This window comes from Kogia breviceps, chromosome 5 (assembly GCF_026419965.1).
Source record: "Kogia breviceps isolate mKogBre1 chromosome 5, mKogBre1 haplotype 1, whole genome shotgun sequence".
Classification (NCBI taxonomy): Eukaryota; Metazoa; Chordata; class Mammalia; order Artiodactyla; family Physeteridae; genus Kogia; species Kogia breviceps.
The window spans coordinates 12285177-12311926 of NC_081314.1; the positions used below are offsets into that span (position 1 = coordinate 12285177).

Sequence of the window (26750 nt, forward strand, 5' to 3'; positions counted from 1 at the left end):
GTTTTCTGTCAGAGAATTCAAAGTTGTTGTTTTTGCTTTGAAAGTATAGAAGGAACAAAATGTTTTCAATACATTCGTAGAAAAACTTCTTAAAATTAGAGTTAATAATGATAATTAAATTTTTCTTCTCTTCAGCCTTTAGAACAGCAACATGGAGTCATTCCTGATCGGGATGCAGAATTTCGTCTCTTTGACCGAGTTGTAAATGTGAGAGAGAACTTTTCCGTTCCAGTTGGCCTTCGGGGCACCATCATAGGAATTAAAGGGGGTAATAACTCAATACTTGACGTGTCTCCAACTGCGTTTATATTGTAGAGTGAAATACAAACTTGTGTGTCTTATATGTAAGCAGAAAGCAACTATAAATCAGGAAAAACACTAAATCCTTTTATGTTTTAGTTAAGTTTTTTCCAGCTTTAGATTTCAGAAAAAATTCTTCTCTATCTTGTGTAATCATCTGGGAAGTGACTAAAACGTGGGGAAGTTGAGGAACAGCTGCTGAAAATTTGGTAGCTTATGTATAACACATTAAAATTATCTAAAACCTTGGTGAGAATACATACATGTGTTTTCATGAAACTAAGAGAAACATTTCATCAGGTGAAACTAAGAGAAACATTTCATCAGGTTTCATCTAAGGTTGTTCAGCACTTTACCTTAATTGTCACTGTAATCCCTTGGTATCTGTGGAGAAATAAACAAACATGATGCATCAGCTTATTTGTGGTTAAAAGATTTGCATATTTATTTGAATTTTATGAATACAACTAGATATTGTATGTAAAGCAGACCTATCAATCTGTTGTACAACAATGTGCATATAGTTAACACTACAATACTATACATTTAAAAATGGTTACAATGATAAATTTTATATTATGTGTTTTTTACAAAAAAAAAAAAGAAAGAAAAATGAGATTATGGTAAGAAAAGGGAAGAATTAGCTAAGGATCTAAAAATGCCTCAAAGGGATGCCTGGAGTGAGGAGCTTTGCAACATAGATTCAAAAAAATGTCAACCCAACATGAAGCAGCAAATCAGGTACCTAGAGGTCAGAGTGCTGACAGCACTGTCCCTCCATATCCCAGGCACTCAACCTTGGTCTCACTGCCAGAAAGAAGGAAGAGCAGACAGGCCATGAGCCTAAGAGAGCTGCTTATTTATTGCCAACAGTGTGCTCTGCACTTTTACATTTTGCATTTAACCCTCCCAACCACCTGAGAGGGAGATATTATTCCCTCGCCTAAGAGTTTAAGTGACTTGCCTGAATTTATACAAATAAGTGGCGGAGCTGGAATTTGAACTCTTTGCCCTGATTCTTTTCTAACTTTGAGCAGTGGTTCTCCACATTTGCACATCTTCTTGGGGTCTGACTCTAAAAGAGAATTTTCCTCCCTGATTTTTCTTTGAATTTTTTTGGATACATTTCTGGTGCTGAAAATGGAGGCGGGAAGGTTAAGCAGGTTAAGCCCAGGCTAAGTATGGTAAGGGTCAGATGGGTGCAATGAAGCAACCCTCCTGCTGCTATCTGTTCAGCCTCAGGCATTGGCAGTTCAAATGTTGAGCTTATTGGATTGTACTCTAATTAGATTGTCCTGAAAAAGCCTTAGGACTCTGGTAACATAGAAGTTTCCTTTCTTCTGACAACCCCTATCAGTAGTAGTGACCACTTGGAATTTTGTCTTGACAAAAATTTTAAAGCTACACCTACTCTGAGTGGAAAAAGCGCTGTCATTGATTAACCATGTCTGCCATGGACGTGGAATATAAAGGGAAATCTTTGTCTTACTGCCTTCAGCTGATACCTCATCTCTGTAGTCATCTCCACTAAAGGGGGTGAACAATCCTCTTGTCAATAATCTTTTGAGTAAGTGGCTTCTCCCTCAGACGGGAAACAGGAACTTAGAAAGTGGACCTTAGGCCTTCAGAGGAGAAACTCCTGCCTCCCATTGAGCCCCACTTTCTTGGGTTTAGATTTTAGGTAAAAGTGTCAGGTGAAAGGTACAGCCAGATGGGGAGAATGAGTAAGCCCTGCAGGCCTGGTTTCATTGGGCAATGAGGGACCAAGAATGAGGGAAACATCCCCCAACCCCTAACATAGTATCAGGTATGGTATTAGCATTTTCCCGAGAAACAGAACCAATAGCATGGAAAGGGGTGGGGATAGAGATGGGGAGAGAGAGAGAGAGTCAATTCTGAAGTTATGTGATAGTCTCTATTATTAATTTGGGCTTAGAATTCAAATATTATTATAGCTAATTATTTCACTTTATCTTGGCATTTTAGTAAATTTAAACTTTCCAGTTATATGCCATCATCCTCTCTGCCAAAATTTATTATTTTCTGTTCCTCCTTAAGTTTATTGCACCACAGTCTTTCTCACGTGTCTCATGTCTCAGTCATGCCATCCATTATCTACCAAGTCATCTCAGCCAGAACTTTGGAGTAATCTTTGACACCTCTGTTCTTTTTGTCTACACAGGTCACAAACTCCTGCCAGTTCTATCTAGTAGTATATCTGTTCTCTCCATTCCGTTCCTCTCATTACTGCCATGTCTTCAAATCTTCATTTCCTTTGTCTGATTGTAAGACCTTCTAAACTGAAAATTCCAAAGTTATCTCTTTTATTAACTCTCTTTTTATGAATAATTTCCAACATACACCAAAACAGAGAGAAAAACATAATTAATTCTCACAGCGTCTAATTTAAAATAGTATTATTTTACTTTAAGTTAATACCAGTAAGGTCATCTGTGAGCTTATTTTCTTTTCATTCACTCTCTGTATTGATAGTTATAATGCTTCTTATACCCCAAAAACTTACATGCTGATTTTTCTTTCAGCGTATGATTTTTCAGTCTCTCTCTTTTTTAAACAGCTAATAGAGAAGCTGATGTACTATTTGAAGTGTTATTTGATGAAGAATTTCCTGGAGGTTTAACAATAAGGTTTGTATTTCCAGATGATAATTTCACTTTGTAAATATGCCCATGTGGCCAATAGCTACATTACTTGTTTATTTGTCCACAATTTCAGTTCCTAGTATGTACAAGACGTCATACTTGCTACCAGTGAGTAAGACAGACATGATTTCTACCCTCATGGAGCTTTCATTTTAGTAGCGGGGGATACATTGGGTTGGCCAAAAAGTTTGTTCGGGTTTTCCGTATGATGGGACCAAAAACCTGAACGAACTTTTTGGCCAACCCAATAATTAACTTACTACAATATTAATTTTTTAATTAAAATGTGACAAGTGCTGGGAAGAAGTATTTCAGGTGTCTGTATAAGAGTGTGATCTGTTCTGAGAGTTCTAGAAAGGCTTTCTTTAAGCAGTGACGTTTAAAATGGGACATGAAGAATAGGTAACTGGAGGAAGAGTGACAAGTGGTCAGGAAGAAAGAATAGCATATGCAACAGAGGACATTGTCTCATTTAAAAACCAAAAGAATGCAGGTGTGTCAACTTCAGCAACTGTGTAAGATTAGAGTAAGGGAGAAGAGCAAGGACCACACTGTGCAGGAACTGGTAAGCCACTTTCAGGAAATGCTAAGGATCTTGGTATCTTGGTCTTTATCATTAAAGCAATGTGAAGCCATCAAAAACAGAAATGTGACATGATCAGATTTGCTTTTTTTTTATGGTTAAATAACTTGAGGAATAGAAACGTTCTTTGAATTGAGTGACATTTTAAGTCTTTGTCATTTGTTTTAGTGGAGTTGTGGGTGCTCAAGCTAGATTGGGTTGGTTTGAGGAGTGAATGGCAGGTGTAACAAGGGAGGCAAGAAACTGAGCTGACCCTTGAGAAGTTTGACCATGAAGGAGAGAAAAGATAACTGGGGGTGATCAGGTTTAAAGGAAGAGGATTGGATTGTTTGTTTTTAATTTAACATGGCGGAGACTTGTTATTTTGGGGAGCATTAATAGAAATTAATCTATTTTTAATTAATAGAAATTAATTAATAGAAATTAATCTATTTGGGGGAGCATTAATAGAAAGAAAGTTTAAAGTTTTAGGAAAAAGATCATGTTAGAATGAGAGATGCCATGGAATATTAGAAAGTGTGGGCTCTTTCACTTAGCCTTTGTGTTACCTTAGGTAGGTTAGTTAAAAGCATTCTGACCCTCAATTTCCTCATCTATAATGAAGATGTGCACTTCACTAGGTGATTGTGAGTGTTAAATGAAATCCTTTCCAGTTTTCCTTTCTCCCTTCTAAACACCAACTGGAAAACTGAACTGAAGTTAGCTTAGTTTCTTTTTCTCCTCTGTTTTGATTAGTGGTAATTAAAGTAAAAAATTAGTTACTCTTATTTAGCCTATTTGCATAAAATCACAATCTTCAGTCCTTATAAGTAGTGATCACATTCAGAATACTATTATTGTTTTGTAACTTGAATGTGCCTATTACCCAAAGACTTTACTGTCTGCACTCTTAAATGCAGCAGCAGGGTCTGGATCCCGTATCTGATTTTATTTTTCATGAAAATGTTTGATTACCAATAACTTTAGGCGAAATAACTTTGAAATATATTTTTAAGTTGATTAACTTTTTTTCTCAGGGTTTTTTTTTCCCTCTCCTAGGTAGGGACACTGGATTTCTTGACTGAGAGCTGTGTAAAAGATTACATGCCTGCAATATATTCATTTCTATCATGCAGAATCTTAAACTATAGTTCTCACAAAAATATTTTCTAGAAATCTTACAAAGATTTCTCATGAAAGAATTCTACTTCCCCATGATCTCAGAATATAAGAAAATTACATTCTAAAGAGGTTATAGAGTTGAAAACTTTTGACCAGAGAAGGCTTATTTTAATATCTAAACACTTTTATCAAGGCCAGGAAGGAAGGAAATCACAAATACTTGTCTCTTAGCCTTCCCAGTTCTAGAACATTAAGATGGGAAGATGAGGATAAAAAGAGCTGGACTCAACAATTGATCAGGAGACAAAAGTGATCAAAGCTAACATTTGCCCTGTTGCGTAGGTAGAGCCATACTAGCTCCACACTGGGTAGCTTCATAACCTTTTAAAGAAGTTTGACATTTAATTCATGAATTTTTGGTTAACTCAGCTATTATGTTGCAAGCCTTCTGAGGACAAACTAACACACACACACACACACACACACACACACACACCCCTACACACACAACTATACCTCTAGAACATTTTTCCCCCCACTTAGTAGCACTGAATACTCTATTCAGAAACTTTACAGAAATCTTATAAATTGAGAACTTTCTGATTTCAAGTTCCTCTACTGAATTTAAAAGTAATTTATTAATTCAGATTATAGACTGTCCACCCCAAAATTATTTGATTCTTTTAGCTCCCTTTAGTATTAATTTCCTCTGACCCTGATAAAACTTTTTACTTTTAGGTGTTCACCTGGTAGAGGTTATCGACTGCCAACAAGTGCCTTGGTGAACCTTTCTCATGGGAGTCGCTCTGAAACAGGAAATCAGAAGTTGACAGCCATTGTGAAACCACAACCAGCTGTGAATCACTATAGCTCAAGTTCATCAATTTCATCTGGGCATTTGGGAGGTCTGAACCATTCCCCTCAATCACTTTTTGTTCCTACTCAAGTAAGACTTTTATTTAAATAATGATCTTGAAAATATCTGTTTTCTCTTTATATATTTACTTAGTAGACTAACACTTATTTTGTCTTATATCACCCAAATGTCCTATATTATCTCCTACAAAATGACATTAATTTGAAAGGTAAGGGAGAGGACTATATCATGTTTATCAAAAGCAATTTTCAAATCCCCGCCGTATAACTCATGGGTGATTTCCTTTATTTCATCTTCCTGAGGGCAAAACTTGAATTGTTTTGTGTGAGATACTTAACTTTATTTAATTCCATGGCCCCCAATTTTAACCAAACTTTTTGTTTTGTTTTGTTTTTAAACATCTTTATTGGAGTATAATTACTTTACATTGTTGTGTTAGTTGCTGCTGTATAACAAAGTGAGTCAGCTATATGTATACGTATATCGCCATATCCCCTCCGTCTTGCGTCTCCCTCCCACCCTCCCTATCCCACCCCATCACAAAGCACCGAGCTGATCTCCCTGTGCTATGTGGCTGCTTCCCACTAGCTATCTATTTTACATTTAACCAAACTTTTTAATCCAAAAAGCACATGTTTATTATAGACTAATTAGAAAACAAATAAGTAGATGATAACAAAGGAAACAAGCAAAAATCCTCTCAAATCTCGTTGGTAACCACTGTCAAATTTTGGTGCATATTTTTCTAGATTTTTAATATGCATGAAATCAGTTCTCCATAAGTAATAGCTGATTTTTTTAATCAGATTATTTTTGTGTAAGATAAAAAATTCTTTTAAATTTAAGTTTATTTATCTTTGGCTGCATTGGGTCTTCATTGCTGCATATGGGCTTTCTCTAGTTGCAGCGAGCGGGGGCTGCTTTGTTGTGGTGCGTAGCCTTCTCATTGCAGTGGCTTTTCTTGTTGCAGAGCACGGGCTCTAGGTGCACGGGCTTCAGTAGTTACAGCACACGGGCCCTAGAGCATGCGGGCTTCAGTAGTTGGGGCACGTAGGCTCAATAGTTGGAGTGCATGGGCTCTAGAGCACAGGCTCAGTAGTTGTGGTGCACAGGTTTGGTTGCTCTGCGGCATGTGGGATCTTCCTGGACCAGGGATCGAACCTGTGTCCCCTGCATTGGAGGTGGATTCTTAACCACTGAGCCACCAGGGAAGTCCCAAAAATTTTTTAAATAAATATTATTAAATGTTAGCTTGAATAAGATAATATGCCAGTACACTGGAAGACCAAAAAAAAATCTTTTGGTGGGATGTTGAATCAGTATAATCTTTTATAGCATTTGTTATGCTTTAAATAGTTTTTAATAACCAATTACATCTGTAGAAGAACATTTTCACTCCAGCAGTATACTTTTATGATTACTATACTGAGCTCCAGAAAAAAAGAACTGAGATAACAGATAATGAAATTTAAATATCTTGTCTACTGCTAAATAGCTTTAATAAATAATTTCATTTTTAATCTGAATCTTTATTTTTTCACGTTTCAGTTTTCCTTAAGAAGTTTTTTGTACTTTCCCAGGTACCTGCTAAAGATGATGATGAATTTTGCAACATTTGGCAATCCTTACAGGGATCTGGAAAGGTTCAACACTTTCAGCCACCTCTACAAGAGAAGGTTAGTATACCTTGCTTGATGGACATTTAATTTTTTTAAATTTATTTTATATTTCTCTTTTAGGTATGCAGTGATTAATTTTCCTCCTGAAATCTCATAAGATAGAAATAACACTTTGAGCTTGAATTTTCATAGTTCTCTTAGACTACGTGTGTTTTTGGACTAATGAGTAAGAATGTAGACAATTTTTCTTTTTAATAAAGGCTTTAATGGCACTCATTAACTTATTCACTTCCACTTGAATGTATAGCTTTATGCTGGCAGTTGGTTGTCTTAAATGTGAATGAGCAAGTTCACATTCCTTGATAGAGTTTAAGAAGAGGAAAGAAATTCTGCTAAAAGAGTAGACTCAGGCACCAAAAAAAAGGGAAAAAGAAAAGGAATGAATTCCTACTACATTTTTTGCTAACCTAACTTCTCAGCTTAGGTCAAAAAGGAATGTCCTCTCAGGTTTATAAACCAGTAGCCTGCATCATGAGGGCCTAATTTATTCTAATGTCCTCCCATGATGGTGGCATCATCAGCACTAGGGAGGGGAAAATAGCAAAGGGAATGTTTGTAAAGTAAACAAAAAGTGAGAGTGACAGCAACACGGTAAGTCAACTGTACTTCAGTTTTTAAATAAATAATAAAGTGAGAAAAATAGTCTAAACAAAGTAAAAAAAAAAAAAAAAAAAGTGAGAGTTACAACACACAGGTCACTTCTGCCAATATGCTATTTTAAGTTTTCCTTAGATCATTCGTAAATCTTTCTGCATAAATGTAATCCATAACCAGATTTTTAAACCCTCTTTTCCTCTCTTATTTATTTAATACGGCTAATTCCTCAAGAGTGCTTTTTTATCATTCATTCATTCAACATGTATTTATTAAGTGCCTACCATGTGTCAGGCATTGTTCTATGCACTGAGAATATAGCTGCAAACAAAACAAAAATCCTGGCTCTCATACAGTTAGTACTGTAGGGAGGAAAGGACAATAAATAAGACCCCCCAAAAATGGTATATTAGATAATAATATAAGTTTGAGAAAAATTTCAGGGAAGCAGGATAGGGAATTTTGGGGAGGGGGAAGGCAAGGTTTTGCAGGGTTTTTGTTTTTGTGTTTTTGTTTTTTTGCTTTGTTGATTTGTTTGTTTTCTGGTTTGGGGTTTTTATTTTATTTTGGTTGTGCTGGGTCTTGGTTGCAGCAGGCGGGCTCCTTAGTTGCAGCTCATCAGCTCCTTAGTTGCAGCAGGCAGGCTCCTTAGTTGCAGCTCATTAGCTCCTTAGTTGCGGCATGTGGGCTTCTGAGTTGCAGCAGGCAGGTTCCTTAGATGCAGCTCACAGGCTCTTTAGTTGCAACTTACTGGCTGCTTAGTTGCAGCACACAGACTCCTTACTTGTGGCCTGCAAACTCTAAGTTGCAGCATGCATGTGGGGATCTAGTTCCCTGACCAGGGATCGAACCCGGGCCCCCTGCATTGGGAGTGTGGAGTCTTAACCACTGCGCCACCAGGGAAATGCCCTGCGGTTTTAAGTGGAATGTTCAGGTAACATTTGAGCAAAGATTTGAACGAAATGAGGAGTGGATATACAGATATCTGAGGGGAGGGTATTCAAGACAAAGTCAAAGGCCCTGTTAGGGCGGTGATCCCTGGCATACACAAGGATGAGAAGACCATTTGGCTGAATCAGTAAGGTGAGTTGTAGGAAATGTAGTTAGAGAGGTAAGAGATGGATACTATGTAGGACCTCCTGGACCGTTATAAGGACATTGGCTTTTACTCAGTGAGATAGGGAATCAGCAGAGGGTTTTGCACAGCAGAGTTACATGATTTGACTTATATTTTAATAGGATCACTCTGCCTGCTATCTTGAGAATAGAATGTAGAGGAACCAAGGTGGAAACAGAGACTAGTTCAGAGACTACTGAAATCATCAAGATAGAGTTGATATTGACTTGGACCAGGGTAGTAGGACGCTGTGAAAAGTGGTCAAATTCTAAACATATTTGGAAGGGATTTCCAGCTGATGATGAATTGGATATGTGGGTAAAAGAGAAAGAATGTATTAAAGGACATGACTCTTAAGGTCTGGATAGAGGGGCTATTAACTGAGATGGGAAAGACTGCAGATCTGGTAGGTTTGTGGGGGAAGATCAGGAGTTCAATTTTGGTAAGTTTGAGATGTATACTAAACATTTAAGAAGAGTTATTGGAGTTAGATATTTGAGTGGAGATGTAGAGTTGGACATTGAGTCTGAAGGTCATCAATGTTGTCCAGGCTAGAGAGAGAAATTTGGGAATCATTATATACATATAAATGTATATACACCCACACATATACTTATACATATATGTGTGTATGTGCATATGTGTGTGTGCATATATGTGTATATATCTATATCTACTTATCTATATCCAAGAAAGTGGATAGATAAGAAAAAAGTTCAACAACTTAGCCTTAGAGCATTCCATCCTTCAAGAGTCAGTGAGACTAGGTGGAACACAAAGAAGACTGAGAAGGAATGGCTGGTGAGATGGGAAGAAAACCAGGGAAGGGTGGTTTCTAGATGCCACGTGAAGAACAGATGTCAGAGAGAACAGAGTAATCAACTGTGTCAAACGCTGCTGATGGATCAATTAAGATGAAAACTGAGAATTGACTATGCACAGAATTTAGCACACGAAGGCCATTGGGAGGGAACCTTGACAAGAACAGTTTCAGTTAAGTGATAGGAGCGAAATACTGATTAGAGTGGGTTTAAGAGAAAAGAGGAAGAGAGAAATTGGAGGCAGCAAATACGGGTAATTCTTTCAAGGAGTTTTGCTCTAAGAGAAAACATTACCCCGAGTCTCTCCTCTTTCCTTTCCCTCCCTATTTGTTCAGGTTCTTTGTTAACCTCTGCTCTTCCAGCCTTTCACTGGGGGCTGTTCCCCAAAACACAACAGTTTTCTTTTCCCTTTTGCCTTATTCCTTGACTGGTGATTTTGGGTCTTACTTCTCTGCTAATTACCACTTAATGTATGTCTCTAATTCCAACCTCTCAATCAAGATCTAACCCAGTATCTCCAGCTTTCTAGAAGACAGGTATAGATGGATGCTCCGCCATCACCTCAACTTCAAGATATCTCACAACTGACCTCATCTAAAGCCTCTTCTCTTATCCTTATTTTCTAACACAGCCGTTTATTCAGGCATATAATCTGAAAAGCATGAAGTCAAAAATGTTTGCTTCTTCTCTCTAATATTTTTTGCATTGAGTCCCCAGATCTTTTTACCCCTTCTCAGTTTTTACAACTGGACCTTAAATTGTCATCCCAGCCCTAGATTAACCTCCTACCTGTGCTTCCTGTTTCTTATGTCTTTCCTTTCTAGTCCTTCTTACATAGTACTTCCTACCTAATCTTTCCTAAAGATCCTTTCACCAGTGTTGCTCAATCATGGCATAATTGAGCAACATATCTAATTAATAAGGACTCCTGCTTTTGAACTCAGTTTATGCCCTGTGGCAGTGTAGTGAAGATAAATCTGGTATTAGACTCAGAATCAGGAAATCAGGTTTTGTGCCTCAAGTTGCACAAATCTGATTTCCCTGGGCTTCTGTGGCCTCGTGTATAAAATTAAGGCTTGGACTTAGATGAACTCTGAGGTCTTTTCCAGCCCTCAAATAGTGTTGTTCAAATACTCTAGAATGTATAGGGCTTCCTGTTTAATACTAGTGGAATTCAACCTCAACTCAAGCTAATATTTAGGCCATCTATAATCCAACTCTGCATAGTTCTTATATATATAAGTATGTCAACTATTTGGTAAAATGGTCTGTTCTAATCAGATTGGTCTCCTAACTTTCCCTTTCCCATAAACAGGTAACTTCCATTTCAGATTATGTGTTTACATTGTTCCTTCCACTTTAGGATGCCCTTTCCTCTCTCACTGCCAAAAAGTTTACTAGCTATTACCACCAATTTCCTTGAGATGGAATGCCACTCTTGATATTGTATTTCCTCAGAATCTTCTGTATGCATCTCTTATTATGAGGTGCTATTTCATTATTTATATCAGCTGAACACTCCCATGTTTTATCTCCTGTATATTCTAAGAATTATGAGCCACCACATATAACACTTCTATCCATGAAGCCTTAATAAGCAGCCTGGAATTCATCTGATAAGCAAATTCTAGAGAACTCAACATGATTTTTTTTTTTTTTTTAAAAGAGGTATTCAAGCTTCTGGAAAAGCAAAACTATAGAGTCAGTAAAAATATCAGTGGTTGCCAGGGATTATTGGGAATGGGAGAGATGAATTGGTGGAGCACAGAAGATTTTTAGAGCATTGAATATGCTCTGTATGATACTATAGTGATGGATACATGTCGTTACACGTTTGTCCAAACCCATAGAATATATAACACCAAGAGTGAACCCAGTGTAAAATAAGGACTTGAGGTAACAATTATATGTCATTGTAGGTTCATCAGTTGTCACAAATGCACCACTCCAGTGGGGATGTTGATAACTGGGAACACTATGTATGTGTGGGGCGGGAGGTATAGTGGAAATCTCTGTACCTACCTCTCAGTAATTGGTGTGAACCTAAAACTGCTCTTTCAAAAAGTCTTTAAGGGCTTCTGGTGGCTCAGTGGTTAAGAATCCACCTGCCAACGCAGGGGACATGGGTTCGAGCCCTGGTCTGGGAAGATCCCACATGCTGCAGAGCAACGAAGCCCGTGTGCCACAACTACTGAGCCTGCACTCTAGAGCCCGCAAGCCACAACTACTGAAGCCCGCGTGCCTAGAGCCTGTGCTCCACCACAAGAGAAGCCACCGCAATGAGAAGCCCACGCACCGCAACGAAGAGTAGCCCCTGCTCGCCACAACTAGAGAAAGCCCATGCCCAGCAACAGACCCAACACAGCCAAAAATAAATAAATAAATTTATTTTTTTTAAGTCTTTAAAAAAACATTCTTTATTGGCAGAATATGACAATGTGACTGACACAAATAGCTTTATGTAGACATCAAACAGAATAACTCAAAAAAATACTTAAAAGTAGGATATTTTCGGGCTTTCCTGGTGGCACAGTGGTTGAGAGTCCGCCTGCCGATGCAGGGTACACGGGTTCGTGTCCCGGTCCGGGAAGATCCCGCACGCCGCGGAGCGGCTGGGCGCTTGAGCCATGGCCACTGAGCCTGCGCGTCCGGAGCCTGTGCTCCGCAACGGGAGAGGCCACAACAGTGAGAGGCCCGCGTACCGCAAAAAAAAAAAAGTAGGTTATTTTCTTTCTAATTAAACTTAGGGCACTTTTTCTCTGAAATGGTACTGTAAACATGGGTTTTAGAGTTAGAGCTCAGATATCAGCTCTCCTATTTAGTTCTGTAACCAGTTACATTATCACTTTGAGCCTCAGTTTACTCTTCTATAACATGGAATCAAAATACACTATAGCATTTTTATAATGATGTTAAGATAATGGATGCAAAGTCCATCTTAACCATGTCTGGCACATAATAGACACACAGTATTCGTTCACACCAATTTATTGATCCTGATGTTCTAATTCCCTTATTTAGAGTCAGAATCCCCCACCAGCCATTGTGCTATGTGGATGGAAATCTCTTGGCCCTTTTTTTTAGAGTAAAGAGCCCTAGATGTTCTTGTGCATATGAGCTCATCAGACCTTCCTTCACACTTTGGTGCATATCACAACTATTTTGGAGCACGTCCACTGCCAACTAAGACACTATGTGCCTTTGTACCCAGTGTTCACTCGTCTGTGCTCAGAAAAAAATAAATAGGGCCCACCAAAAGCAAAATTGTATAATCATTGTAAAGTGATTAATTTGTATTGAACATCTCCAGCCCCTACCTCTGCTTTCCCTTCCCACTTCAGCTGTGGCAAGTTATCTGTCTCTTTTTGCCTTCAGGCCTCTTCTCCCTATCAGAAAGCAAAAGGATCTGCTGTGATCTTTACATGAAACTTACTCATGTCATTTTGCTAATTTTATCCATTCATGCACTGTCTCAGTTACAGTAGCTTTATAATCAGTCTTGCTATCTGGTAGTAGTAATAGTCTTCCAGCATTTGAAAACCTTGACATTATAAATATTAATTAATAAAAATCAGGCATTAGGGGAAAGAATGTGAAAGGGCTAATAATATCCTCAACTTTTATAACATAGGGACAGGAATGATGAATTTTTAAAAACTCTAATAAAAATTTTTAAAATAACGAAGTCAAGAAAATAGTATAATAAATCTACATGTACCCATCCTTTACCTTGAACATGTCCAGTTCTGTTTCTTCCATGATACCTATTCATTTCCTATCCCCATATACCCCAGAGATAGGATTATTTTGAAGCAAATCTAGAGGGATCTTTAGAGGCTGATATTTCTGTTACGAAGAAACATTCACCTAAAGTTTAATCTTTAGTTTCTGTATTAACTTCAAACAAAATTAGATTGAATTCTTTCTATTGAAAGCGTTTTTGTAAAATGATTGTTTTCTGTGTACCTTACTATCTAACTAATGCATAGAGAAACGTCTGGAGTGATGATCATAATGTTAATAATGGTTATTTTGGGGGCGGTAGAATTTGAGTGGTTTTCTTAAATTCTCTATACTTTTCTGCATTCCTTAAATCTTTTTCTAGTGAGCTCTATAACTTTTATAAAAATAATAGGGGCTTCCCTGGTGGCGCAGTGGTTGGGAGTCCGCCTGACGATGCAGGGGACACGGGTTCGTGCCCCGGTCCGGGAGGATCCCACATGCCGCGGAGCGACTGGGCCCGTGAGCCCTGGCCGCTGAGCCTGCGCGTCCGGAGCCCGTGCTTCGTAACGGGAGAGGCCACAACAGTGAGAGGCCCGCGTAACACAAAAAAACAAAAAACAAGTAATAATAATAATAAAGTATTTATTAAGCATTGAGGAAGAGAAGTAGTTTTAATATTGAGTTTGTTTAAATCATTTATAAGAATTTTAATTTTCAGGGTGCCGTTCTACCTCAAGAAATATGTCAAGTAACTCAACATCACAAATCTGGCTTTAATGAGAACAGTGTTAAGCAAAGAAAACATGAGCCTCACAGAAAATGTAAGTTATGCATTAGAAAGTATACTTGTGGTGCTAACTGCTTCCTTTTATTTTTATTAATTAACAGCTTTATTGAGTTATAATTCATTCTTTTAAAGTATACAGTCAGTGTTTTTTGGTGTTTTCACAAATTTGTACAACCAATGCCACTGTCTAAATTTAGAACAATTTCATCTCCCCAAAAAGAAATACCATACTTATTAGTAGTGATTCCCCTAGCCCTGGCAACCACTAATTTACTTCTGCCTCTGTGGATTGACCTATTCTGGATATTTCATGTAAACAGAACCATAAAATATGTGACCTTTGAGACTGGCTCCTTTCACTTGGCATAATTTTTTCAAGGTTCATCCATGTTGTAGCATGTATCAGTACTTCATTCCCTTTTACAGCTGAACAATATTCTATAGTATGAATACTACATTTTGTTTATCCATTCATCCATTGGTGGACATTTGGATTGTTTCCACCTTTGGGCTATAATAAATAATGCTGCTGTGGATGTTTATGTACAGGTTTTTGTGTGAACATATGTTTGCAGTTCTCTTGGGTACATATGAATGAATGGAATAACTGAGTCATGTGTTAACTCTATGCTTAACTTTTTGTGGAACTACCAAACTGTTTTCCAAAGTAGCTGTACCATTTTACATTCCCACCAGCAATATATGAGGATCCAATTTCTTTACATCCTCCATAACACTTCTTATTATCCATCTTTTTTATTATAGCCATCCTAGTGAATGTAAAGTGGAGTCTCCTTGTGGTTTTTTTTTTTTTTTTTTTTTTTTTAAGCCGTACGCGGGCCTCTCACCGTTATGGCCTCTCCCGTTGCGGAGCACAGGCTCCGGACGTACAGGCTCAGCAGCCATGGCTCACGGGCCCAGCCGCTCTGCGGCATGCAGGATCTTCCCGGACCGGGGCACGAACCCGTGTCCCCTGCATCGGCAGGCAGACTCTCAACTGCTGTGCCACCAGGGAAGCCCTCCTTGTGGTTTTCATTTGTAATTCATTAATGACTAATAGTGTTGAACATTTTTTCATGTGCTTATTGGCTGTTTGTTTATCTTCTTTGGAGAAATATATATTCAAATCCTTTGCTCATTTTAAAATTGGGTTGTCTTTTTATTCTTGAGTTGTAAGACTTCTTTTTATAGTCTGTATCCTGTATGCTGAGCAGATACTTGATTTGCAAATATGTGCTCTCATTCTCTGGGTTGTCTTTTAACTTTTTTTTACAGTGTCCTTGAAGCACAAAAGTTTTTAATTTTCATCAAGTCCAATTTATCTGTTTTTTAATACTTTTTCTTTGTTTGCTTATGCGTTAGGTATCGTCTAAGAAACCATTGCCTAATTCAAAGTCACACAAATTTACACCTATGTTTTCTTCTAAGAGTGTTAATAGTTTTAGCTCTAACGTTTAGGTCTTTTTTTCATTTTTTAATAAGTATATACATGGTATGAGATAGGGGTCTGTATTCACTCTTTTGCATATAGATATCTAGTTGTCCCAGATCTGTTTGCTAAAAGACAGTTCTTTCCCCATTGAATTCTCTTTGCACTCCATTGAATTGTCTTGGCACCCTTGTCAGAAATCAATTGACCATAGATGTATGGGTTTATTTCTAGCTTGTCAATTCCATTTCACCTATCTATATGCCATCTTTTTGGAACAACACACCGTCTTCATTACCATAGCTTTGTTATCAGTTTTAAAATTGGGAAGTTTGAATCCTCCAACATTGTTTTTCTTTTTCAAGAGAATTTTAGGATCAGCTTGTCTATTTCTGCAAATATGGCAGCTGGAATTTTTATAGGGATCATATTGAATCTGTAGACCACTTTGGGTAGTACTGTCATTTAGCAATATTAAGCCTTTCTATTTCTTTCAATGATGTAGTTTTCAGTGTACAAGTCTTGAACTTTTTTTGTTAAATTTATTTCTAAGTATTTTATTCTATGTAATACTATTGTCAGTGGAACTGTGTTCTTAATTTGGTGGGGGGGAGATTGTTCATTACTATTTATAGAAATAAAACTGACTTTTGTATATTGATCTTGTATCCTCCCACCTTGTTGAACTTATTTATTTGCCCTAATTTTTTTGGCTTCTGCAAATAGAGATAGTTTTACTTCTTCATATACAATCTGGATGCCTTTTATTTATTTTTCTTGCCTAATTGCTGTGGGTAAAACCACCAGTACAATGTTGAATAGCAGTGGTGTCACTTTTTATCTTCTTCCTTTTTGCAAGAATTCTTCCTTACCTTCCTCTCTTCCTTTCTTTTCTCCTCTCTGTTCCCTCTCTTCCCTTTCCTTCCCATCTTTGTCCCTTCCTTCCTCTCTCATTCTATCCCCTCCCTCCCTCTTCCATCCCTTCCCCTTACTTCTTTCCTCATCCTCTCTTTCCTCTTTTGTCTCTCCCTCTCTCCCATCTTCCTTCCTTTCTTCCTTCCTTCTTTTCTTTTTTCCCTTTCCTCCTTCTTCTTCTAATCCATCCTTTTCACTTTCTTTCTGTTCCCATCATTTCTACTTAACAGAAACAGTAAAATAGCTTCCTAATTGGTCTCTTACTCCTTCTATCTAGCTAATAAGCCACTGCCATATTATAATTTTCTTAAGGCACAATTCTGATCAGATTCCTACCAGCTCAAAACCTTTCTGTGATTGTGCCTCTTGCCTACCAGTATAATTCCATAGTCTTCAGTCCTTTGCAGATTGTGGCTGCAGCCTGCTTCTCTAGTTCAATTAAGCTGCACTATACTCCTCAACCTCCAGCAGAACTGGTCTGTTTTTAGTTCCACAAATATTCCTTGCTTTCTGCTTCTACTATTATTTGTCTTTTTCTCCTATTTCTCCTTTGCTGGAATACTTAACCTCTTATTCTGCCCTTTGGAAACCTGCTGTCCTGCAAGGCTTAATTAGATGCCACCTTCCTTTTTCCCTATTGTTGTCATCTGTGAGTTTCTCTTCTCACCCTCATCTAAATTGTAAGTTCCTCAAGATCAGAGCCTTTGTCTCCTTGGAATTCTGTGAATTTTTTACACAGTGACTTGCTATGGTGAATACTTGGTAAATTTAATTGGTGTGCAGCAAATTTCATTTAACAAAATTTCTGTTTTCTTATCTCTAGTTAAAGAAGAGTGTAAGAGTCCTAAAACTGAGAGTCGGTCACAAAAAATATCAAATAGGCAGGTAAGCTTCTTAAAATCACATTTCTAGTAGCCCACTTTTTGTTTTCTTTTTTTTAAAAACATCTTTATTGGAGTATAATTGCTTTACAGTGGTGTGTTAGTTTCTGCTTTATAACAAAGTGAATCAGTTATACATATACATATGTCCCCATATCTCTTCCCTCTTGCGTCTCCCTCCCCCCCTCCCTATCCTACCCCTCTAGGTGGTCACAAAGCACCAAGCTGATCTCCCTGAACTATGCTAGTAGCCCACTTTTTATTGTAGTTGGTGGCTCTGTGGCATCTGACTGAATTTTGCAGCCCTTTCAGCCAGATTCATAAAGTGCATAACAAGAGGGTTGCTGAGCCTGTCAGTCACTTGGATGGGAGGTTGCACAGCTAGAGTCCAGGATTTGGAACTAGAGAGACCTGAAGTTCTGGTTCTGCCATTTTACAGCTAGGTGGCCTTGAGCAATTCACTACACTTCTCACAGCCTCAATTTCTTCATCTTTAAAATGGAGATAAAAATATATCATTTGTGTCTCTCATTATATATAGTCTATATATACATAAATACATACAAACATACCTATATATATGAATATATGTGGGTACATTATATGTATAAAATATGTAAAAATATGTTTGTATATTCAATGAAAGTATATGGACCAACATGGCAAAGTTAACAGTTAATTCTGTGGAGTTAGGTTAATGGGGGAAACTGAGATCATTTATGTTTTATTTTATATAGTTTGTTGTTTGATAAGGAGTATATATATATATTATAATCAAAAAAACATTTTAAGGGGCTTCCCTGGTGGCGCAGTGGTTGAGAATCCGCCTGCCGATGCAGGAGACACGGGTTCGTACCCTGGTCCGGGAAGATCCCACGTGCCGCGGAGCGGCTGGGCCCGTGAGCCATGGCCGCTGAGCCTGCGCGTCCGGAGCCTGTGCTCCGCAACGGGAGAGGCCACAACAGTGAGAGGCCCGCGTACCGCAAAAAAAAAAAAAAAAAAAAAAAAAAAAACATTTTAAGTCTAAAAACATTTATGTACACTTATGTACATTTTATATGCATATTATATAACACAAAGTTTTTAAAAATTAGATCTCTTATAAGCTATAATATATTACATTTATAAAAGATACCTTAGCAGATATCTTGGCACATAACAGGTTCTCAGCCCATTAATTTTTAGATACCAATAAAGGGTTGAATTGCATGACTGTCAGAGTCATCTCTTTCTGCAACTCTCATGCTATAATTTCCTTTCTTCTAGAGAAGGGGTTCGTAAACTCTTTGTGCCATGGACCTTTTTGGTGAAGCCTATGGACTCTTTCTCAGAATAATAGTTTTAATGCTACAGTAAAATACATAAGATTTGAAAGAAAACCAGTAATATTGAAATACCATTAGAATCACCACCATTGTATTTTATTGCCTTCATTCATAATTGAAGGGAATACTAAGTCTCATTTAGAAATTAATGAAAATAAAGATGGAATTTTTTCCCTCATCAAGTTTATGGGCCCCCTTTTTTCTCATGGAATAAAAGAGAAAATAACACATTAAAAAGTTTGCAGCAATTTATTTAGAATACTGTTAAGTCAGAATTATAATTTTATTTGCACAAAAAGTCATTCTTACTCTCTTACAGGCGTTTGAAGGGCCTGCCAAATGTAATGTTAAGCTTTTGAAGAGAAATGAGAGTGCAGAAGTCTCAGAAAACCAAAAGGTTGAAACTAGTTATCCAAATGCCATTGATAAGCTAAAAGACTGGTTTATTCAAGTTCTCTTCCCAAACTTTAACACCTGGGAAGAAGATTGAGTGAAAATTAAATGATCATTTTTGTACATAAAACTCTTAGCTATTTTCGTGTCCTTGTACTTTCATCTTCATGCACAAAATATTTATTCTTTTAGCCTAATCCTGGAATTGAGAACTTCTTAGCATCCTTGAATATCTCCAAAGAAAATGAAGTACAGTCATCTCATCATGAAGAGCCTCCAAGCGAAGAACATTTGTCACCACAGTCATTTGCTATGGTTCGTATTTTGTAAGAGCTTGTACACTATGGTAATTCATTACTGTTAGCCATACATACCCTGTGCAACAGTTAAAACACTTTCTCTTATGTAGACTGCTGTGTGGCATTATTATTGTCATCCTGTGAGAAAGATCGGGCTGCCCTGGGCAATTTAGCCAGCATAGCTCCCTTGCTTTTCAAACATTGCCACTAGACAGTTTGGTCAAAAGTTAAGCAGAATGATAAGTATTGTTTCTTTGCCAGGAAATGTGAATTTTTTTTTCAACTCTATTTTCCTTATTCTCTATCTGAATGTAGTTATAGTCTTAATTTTTAACAATGGAACTTATTAAAAGAAACATCAGTAAGGTCTGTAGCTTTTAACTTTTCTCCCCTATCCCCACTATCTCCATACCAATCATTTTCAAAACAGAAGGGAACTCGGATGCTTAAAGAAATTCTAAAAATTGATGGCTCTGACACTGTGGACCATAAGAATGAGATAAAACAGTTTGGTAATGAAGTCACTGTTTCCTCTAATAGAAGAGATGAATATGGATCTTCCTCACAGCCTAAACAAAGTAAGAAATTAAGTAAGTAAGCTAAGTACTAGTACTAATAACCAATCACTTCAAAAATTCAGTTCATTTATTTTTTAATCATGTGAGTTTTAAAGATAAATATAATTAAGAGTAACAAATAAGAGTATAATTTTATACTTGTGTCATTTATATAACTGTGTAATCAATAGATCTGTAGTCCCTAAATGTCTTCTTGTGACTACTTTTTTTAATATTTCTTTTTTTAGTAAGTTTATTTTTTTGTATTTAATTTAATTTATTATTTATTTTGGTTGCACCGGGTCTTAATTGCGGCAGGTGGGCTCCTTAGTTGTGATTCTCTGGCTCCTTAGTTGTGGCACATGTGTTCCTTAGTTGCGACCAGCAGGCTCCAGGCATGTGGGATCTAGTTCCCTGACCAGGGATTGAACCGGCATCCCCTGCATTGGAAGGGGGATTCTTAAGCACTGCGCCACCAGGGAAGTCCCTCCTTGTGACTACTTAAATTATACTATTACAGATACTCATTCTGGAGATCCCAAACCTGGAAAGGTTTTCACATTTTAGCTTTTCCTCAGTAATTTTTAAATGATTATGTAACTTAAATACATTATTTAACTTTTCTATAAATTCTTTTATCTGTAAAATAACATTGCAAATGATGGTTGTGATAATTGTATGACATATATAAAGCAGTTAGCACTGTGTCTGACACATCATAGGTGCGAATAATTGATATTAGTATTACGTTAAAATAACTTGACCAACATAAAAATAGAAGCTGTAAAATCAATTTAAAATAATTAATGGGGCTTCCCTGGTGGCGCAGTGGTTGAGAGTCCGCCTGCCAATACAGGGGACATGGGCTCGTGCCCCGGTCCCGGAAGATCCCACATGCCACGGAGCGGCTAGGCCGGTGAGCCATGGCCACTGAGCCTGTGCATCCGGAGCCGGTGCTCCACAATGGGAGAGGCCACAACAGTGAGAGGCCTGCGTATCACCAAAAAAAAAAAAAAAAACATAAAATAATTAATGGAGGCACACACTGGAAAGTGGGCACTTACCTTAAGTCTAAGAAGCCTATAGCATAACATCTGGAACATAGCTGGATTTCAGTAGATGTCTATTGTTACCTCTACGTCCCCTGTACTTTAATATTTTGACTGTGTTACTTATCTGCAAAAGACTACCAGGAAAAATGACTCATGCAAAAGTAGGTTGGGGACAGAAGTTTCTCAGAGAGGTAAAAAATATTTTGAAATAAGCTAATCTGAGTTTATTAAGTATCAAAATCAGAGCCTAACTTCATTTATACTCCACTGAGTATTGGGATAAATAATTTAAAATTCCAGTAACTATCAGGAAACAATATTTATCATAGGGACAGATATGCTCTTGAAATAGAGCAAAATAAAATTTTAGAACAATATTGGATAAATATGGTCCCACTGCCAAAAACAAGTAACTTTCACTATACTTCAGTATAGTGAAAAATATCATCTACCTTAGAGTCAACAACTCAGAATCCAGCTCATGTAACAGAACTAATGTGTGACTTAAAAATCTGTAACAGTAAGAGGTTTAGATTCATTATTCACTGGGGTGTGCTTTTTGTTCTGTTGATGAGTTTGTTGATTATAAAGAATGTGAACGTTCAGAATTTTTAAATCATAATAAAGGCACTTAAAAGACTTAATTTCAGAAAACCTTTTAAGAAGCATTATTTTAGAGCAAAAAAAACATTCATCCATGTGTCTCAAAAAGTAGGATGGAATTTTGAGAAGACTGAAGCTAAAGCCTCAGAACTTAAGAATTAATTGTAGGGGCTTCCCTGGTGGCTCAGTGGTTGAGATTCCGCCTGCCGATGCAGGGGACATGGGTTTGTGCCCCGGTCCGGGAAGATCCCACATGCCGCGGAGCGGCTGGGCCCGTGAGCCATGGCCGCTGAGCCTGCGCGTCCGGAGCCTGTGCTCCGCAACGGGAGAGGCCACAACAGTGAGAGGCCCGCGGTAAAAAAAGAATTAATTGTAAATCAGCTCAAGAAAGCCATTTGCATGTTTAGATTCTACCTGTAAATAACTATGTAGTTATTAATCTCTCACAATGCTAATTTTTGACAGTCATCTACTTATCATATTTTTAAATCTTTGTCTTAATGATATATCAGTAATTGATTATAATCATCTAAAATCTTCATTGAATTTAGTCATTTTAGGCAAAACTAAATAGTTCTTATATTTGATTCATGGGAGATTCCTCTTCTCACTTTTTAACAAAGTCCTCCTTGCTATTCTGTAAAGCCCTGCCGTAATTGCATAGTTTGAGATACCATTTAATGTGGATATGTCCTTTTCTCTTTTTTGGCAGCATCTTATATGAACAAGCCTCACAGTGCTAGTGAGTACCATAACGTTCAGTCTGTGGACAATGTGTGCTGGCCTGCTGCCAGCCACATTCCTCCTGTGTCCACACCAGTAACTGAACTTTCTCGAATTTGTTCCCTTGTTGGAATGCCACAACCAGATTTCTCCTTTCTGAGAACACCACAGGTATTGTATATTACCATTCTTCCATTTACATAAGTTACTGAACACTGAGCTTAAATAAATTGACTGAAAATCTTTGGCTAGAAATAATATAGTGGAGCTGATTTTTTTGACTTTATGAGCAGCATAGATTAATACCTCTCACTCTGGGTCTTCCATTTATGCATAACCAGACCCCTCAGAGAAACTGATAGAGGAACCTGGGCAGCAGGTAGCCTCATAAGATTCTTCAGTCTGATAGAGCTAGGGATCTTGGTCTCCAGCAGCAGTTTTCAAACTTTTTGGTCTCAGAAACTCCCCATCTTTTTTTTGAGGACCCCAAAGAACTTTTGTTTACTTGTGTTATATCCATATTTACCAAATTAAAAATTAAAACTGAAAAAAAAATTTTAACGTTAATTAAAAATGACTTGGAAAAAAATTTAATGAGAAGAGTCGCTTTGCTCTACATTTTTGCAAGTCTTATCCATCTTCTAGCTGAATAGAGAAGCTAGATTCTCATATCTGTTTCTTACTATCAGTCTCTTGTAATATGTGGTTTTGGTTGAAATATATGAAGAAAATCTGGCCACACACAAATAGATAGTTGGAAAAAGGGAGAAAATTTTAATAGCCTTTTCATATAACTGTGGATATTCTTTGATACTACATTAAAACATGGTATTTTCTTAAAAGTTAGTGCAATGTAGAATCTGAAATTATATCAATGAACTTTTTGTTCTCTGTATACTTATGAGAAAATGAGAGTGAAAAGGGCAAATAGCATTTTCATATGATAACAAGAATAATTTGAACCTCCAGGATCCCCAGAAAGGGGCTCAGGATCCCCACACTGCACCTTGAGAACCGCAGCAGGAAGGCTGTTTTCTCCTTTTTACATCCAGATTCTTGACACATTCTCACCTAAAACAGAAAGCATGATTAAACTAATAATACTACATAAAAATGGCTACCTTTTGAAAAAGTAACATTTTTTAAAAATCTTTTTTATAAAAGAAAAGCACATACTGTAAAGAGTTATCATTTAAATGTAAATCTAAAATCAGTCAGAACCTCTGAGTCTTTTAAATTTTAGCAGTTAATTCATATTAGCGAAATATGTGCTATTTAAAGGATGGTGGAAAGCAGGGGTCAGCAGATTTTTTCTATAAATGGCCAGATAGTAAATATTTTAGGCTTTGTGGGCCATATGGTTTCTGTCACAACTACTCACCTCTACAATTACAGTATGAAAACAGCCATAGGTGATACATAAGAGTGGGCTTGGCTGTGTTCCAATAAAATCTTACATACAAAACTATTAGAAAACCTAGTTTCCTGATCCAAGATATAAAGAAAAAAGTTTTGCTGGCTTTCATTTACATTATGATGCTTGGTCCTTCAGCTAGCTTAGAGATCATTTTAACTTTATAAACGTTGAAAGATAAGGCAACAATTGTAAAGTTTTGGCATCATAACCCAGAACTTAAGCTGATAGTCCTTTTTTGAATTCTTAAATTTTTTTTTACAAAATGTTAGATGAAATTATTCCATTTGTTTAAACTAAGTTTTCGACTTCCTGGACAGATAACTTCATAACCATTCATGTTCTTTTTTTTAGACAATGACAGTTTGCCAGGTAAAATTATCTAACGGCTTACTGGTACATGGGCCACAGTGCCATTCTGAAAATGAAGCCAAGGAAAAAGCTGCACTTTTTGCTTTACAACAATTGGTGAGAACTGTCCATGAATTCTCTACTAAATCTTTAATTAATCCCTCTCGATGTTTTTGTTGCATTGTTTTATAACTTTTAAATACTTCCATAGGGCTCCTTAGGAGTGAATTTCCCTTTGCCTCCTCCAATATTTCCAAGTTATCCTCCTGCTGTACCACCTGGAACCATTCCTCCAGTTTTTCCCCAACCTACTGGTAAGGTATTTTGCTCTTCTCAGTATATGTTATTGAATTATACTGTTTTTAGAAAGTTCTTTTAAGAAGTATCATTTTGAGGAAATGAAAAAAATTACCTAAATGTTTAGGTAATTTTAAGGAGTTGTGAGAAGTAAGCCTGAAACCAGAGCCTGCAGGTTCATCTAAAAATACCATTTGCCCTCCTACAGTCTCTAGTGTGGCTAGATAGAGTAGGACTGTTCTCTGTTTTGGGCAGCCCAGTAGCTGCCAACGCATGAATTTGGGTTTAAAGTAGACATCAAAAACACAGGAACCGGGGGGTGGGGGGGTGGTTGTGGGGAGTGGGGGGAGGTGTAGGAAGAAAAAACAGAGATGAAGGGAATAAGAAGCTGTGGATTTGAAAGCAACTGCCCTTGGTGATGAGGGAAATGAAGAGCGGAGGGGATTTTGAGCTAACTCTATGTATGTTTCTTAATATTCTCTCACATTAAGGATACGTACATAGAAGACTAAAGAGCTTTTAAAAGATAATTACTCTTAAAAGAATTTTTTTTGTTTTCCAAAAAAATACATAATCAGGGTACTTACTCTACTTGGCTTTGCAGTAATAATATTTATACAGTCACATATCATAAACACTGTTTACAATTTTAAACAAACATTGTAATATACTTAACATTGGGAGGACAGGGTAAGTAGTGAGGGGTGGTATAAAAGAATTGAATTTTGATCTATCATAACAGGAAGTCTAAAAATGCCTAAAACTGAAAAATCAACTAGCAGTATAAGCAAATTATTGAACAGTTTGGAAATAAACAGCTAAAACAGTTAAACCTGGGATGGACCGGATGACTGCTATATTATGTTGAAAACCCTTTTTATTACGATATGTATGTGTATAATTATCTTTACTTTGATTTGTTTAAAAATGCAATTTGTCTAAGGTCATAAGTTACTAAGTAGCAGTAGCAGTGTTCAAAAGCAAATATATCTAATTACAAAGCCCACAATTTTGTTACTGTACTACACTGGCATTCCTTTGCCTGTATAAACAATGTGTAGTCATAAAATTTTTATGACACAGTGGATCTGAAGTTTTCATATAGCTCAAGGTAGTAAGTCCACTATAACCTGGAAAATCTAATTTAACTGCTTTTTCACTTTCAAAAATGAATCCAGCAACTATATATCAATTAATTTTAAGTAATTAGTTCATGCAGGTTACCTAAAGGTCTACCCAGAAGCTTCTCTCAAAAAAGATTTGTCTTATGAGAATATATTATCTAAAAGGAATGATTGTTTTCCCATTTATTACTGATATTTTATGGCTTGATATTTTACTTTTTTAATGTTGATTATTATGTTTACATTATTATATCATGTTTATTAGTGTATTCATACCTACCAAGAATTTTAAAGTTTAATTGGAGTTCTTTTGGTTTTGTGCTCTCCAGTGTTCCAGTAATATATGATATAAAAGCCATGAGATTTGAATGTTAATCAGGAGAAAACAACTTATGCATCAGATTAAGATTTTAAAGTTATTTTATAGATTTCCATAAAATGGTATGAAAGGGTCCCAATGGAGAAAAATATATTTTATATTTAGGACAGTGATTTTGGGAAATGGTTGAGTTGACCTAATGCATAAGATTACTATAGCTTTTTTTTTTTTTTTTTTGCGGTACGCGGGCCTCTCACTGTTGTGGCGTCTCCCGTTGCGGAGCACAGGCTCAACGGCCGTGGCTCATGGGCCTAGCCGCTCCGCGGCATGTGGGATCCTCCCGGACCGGGGCACGAACCCGCGTCCCCTGCATCGGCAGGCGGACTCTCAACCACTGCACCACCAGGGAAGCCCCTATAGCATCTTTTAAATAGATCTTCTTAGCCTTATAACTGCCACCAAAGTTGCACATAATTTTCTAAATCTTACTAGTGTGTTTCTTATTAAAACTGTTCTTTATCCTGGAATTTTTACATGTGTAATTCATAACATTGAAATATATTATGATTCTTCTCTCCTGATCCAAACATTTTTTAAGTAGCTGAGTTTTAGTTAAGCTATACTGTCTTATAATTCTGGCTGCCTTTTTATCTCTTTAAAAAGAAGGTTTGTGCACAGTACATACCTTCTTTGGTGGCAATGTGCTGGTGTCTCGATTGTCATTGTTTAATGCAGTAGTTCCCAAATGTTGCACTGGTGCTGACTGCGGAAGAATCACCTGTGGAGCTTATTAACAATGCAGATTACTGGGCACCTCAGAGTC

At 37.1% G+C, this 26750-nt stretch overlaps 1 protein-coding gene across 5 annotated transcripts in view; it reads left to right on the top strand.

Moving 5' to 3' along the window:
• Window positions 1–26750, top strand: part of XRN1 (5'-3' exoribonuclease 1) — a 99106-nt gene that overhangs the window by 69072 nt on the left and 3284 nt on the right. For 3 of the 5 annotated variants that reach the window (XM_059064924.2, XM_059064926.2, XM_067033628.1), the window contains exons 29-39: window positions 136–268; window positions 2879–2948; window positions 5386–5593; window positions 7105–7200; window positions 14177–14279; window positions 17413–17474; window positions 19381–19503; window positions 19918–20077; window positions 22412–22593; window positions 24191–24304; window positions 24399–24501. In XM_059064924.2, coding sequence (XP_058920907.1) covers window positions 136–268; window positions 2879–2948; window positions 5386–5593; window positions 7105–7200; window positions 14177–14279; window positions 17413–17474; window positions 19381–19503; window positions 19918–20077; window positions 22412–22593; window positions 24191–24304; window positions 24399–24501 — 1354 coding nt within the window. The remainder of the gene's footprint in view (window positions 1–135; window positions 269–2878; window positions 2949–5385; window positions 5594–7104; window positions 7201–14176; window positions 14280–17412; window positions 17475–19380; window positions 19504–19917; window positions 20078–22411; window positions 22594–24190; window positions 24305–24398; window positions 24502–26750) is intronic. The other 2 variants (XM_059064925.2, XM_067033627.1) reach the window with 1 other exon arrangement.